Source organism: Formica exsecta, unplaced genomic scaffold (assembly GCF_003651465.1).
Source record: "Formica exsecta isolate Colony F162 unplaced genomic scaffold, ASM365146v1 C16361563, whole genome shotgun sequence".
Classification (NCBI taxonomy): domain Eukaryota; kingdom Metazoa; phylum Arthropoda; class Insecta; order Hymenoptera; family Formicidae; genus Formica; species Formica exsecta.
In genome coordinates this window covers 125-913 of record NW_021847286.1, presented here as the reverse complement: position 1 = coordinate 913, position 789 = coordinate 125, and the positions used below count along the sequence as shown (strand labels likewise).

The 789-nt window shown below is 34.6% G+C and overlaps 1 protein-coding gene across 1 annotated transcript; it reads left to right on the top strand.

Annotated features, from left to right (window-relative positions):
* Positions 1-24: 24 nt before the first annotated feature.
* LOC115236990 (fatty acid synthase-like) lies at positions 25-575 on the top strand (the record flags this gene model as incomplete). The annotated part of the gene is made up of 2 exons (XM_029809768.1): positions 25-120; positions 231-575. Coding segments are annotated over exons 1-2 (391 nt in total), but the record flags the coding sequence as incomplete, so codon positions are not given.
* Positions 576-789: the final 214 nt, after the last annotated feature.

The following is a 789-nucleotide window of genomic DNA, read 5'->3' as shown; positions in this document are numbered from 1 at the left end:
AAAAAAAATTGTGTCTTTACAGAGATAGAAAAGAGAGCCTAGTCAGAGCAAGATTAAATTATTCGAAAATCAAGATGCCTACTCATATTGGAAGTGACATTGTCATTACGGGTATTTCAGGTAATTATGCCAATCTCGACCGACCGCGATAGAACCAATCAATTTTGATATTTGTAATGCATCGATATTTATAATGCATCGATATTTGTAATACATCAATATTTTTTCAGGCCGTCTGCCTGAATCCTCAAACATTGAGGAGTTTAAGGAAAATTTAATGAAAGGAACGGATATGGTCACCGAGGATGAGCGACGTTGGACACCGGGCATCTACGGAATACCTTCCAGATTTGGCAAAATCAAGAATCTCAGTAGTTTCGATGCCTCTTTCTTCAAGATACATCCTACACAAGTGCATGCAATGGATCCGCAGCTTCGCATTATGCTAGAAGTGACATACGAGGCATTAATTGACGCTGGCGTCAATCCTTTTACCCTGAAAAAATCGCGTACTGGTGTGTTCATTGGTGTTTCCTCTTCGGATGCGAACAATTTTTGGAAGAGAAAGCCAAACGGTAGGTATATTTTGAAAATGTGTCGTGGAAATTTGCGTCCATTAAAATCACATTATAAAAACATATTTTTAAATACCATTTGTATTAATATCGTATTATTTTTAATAAATTTTATTTTATTATTTTAATTAATTTAAAGAAAACATGATGGAGGAAAATTGTCAATTAAATTGTTAGTTTTAATAATTCTTTGTCTGTATATGAGGGGTGCTTA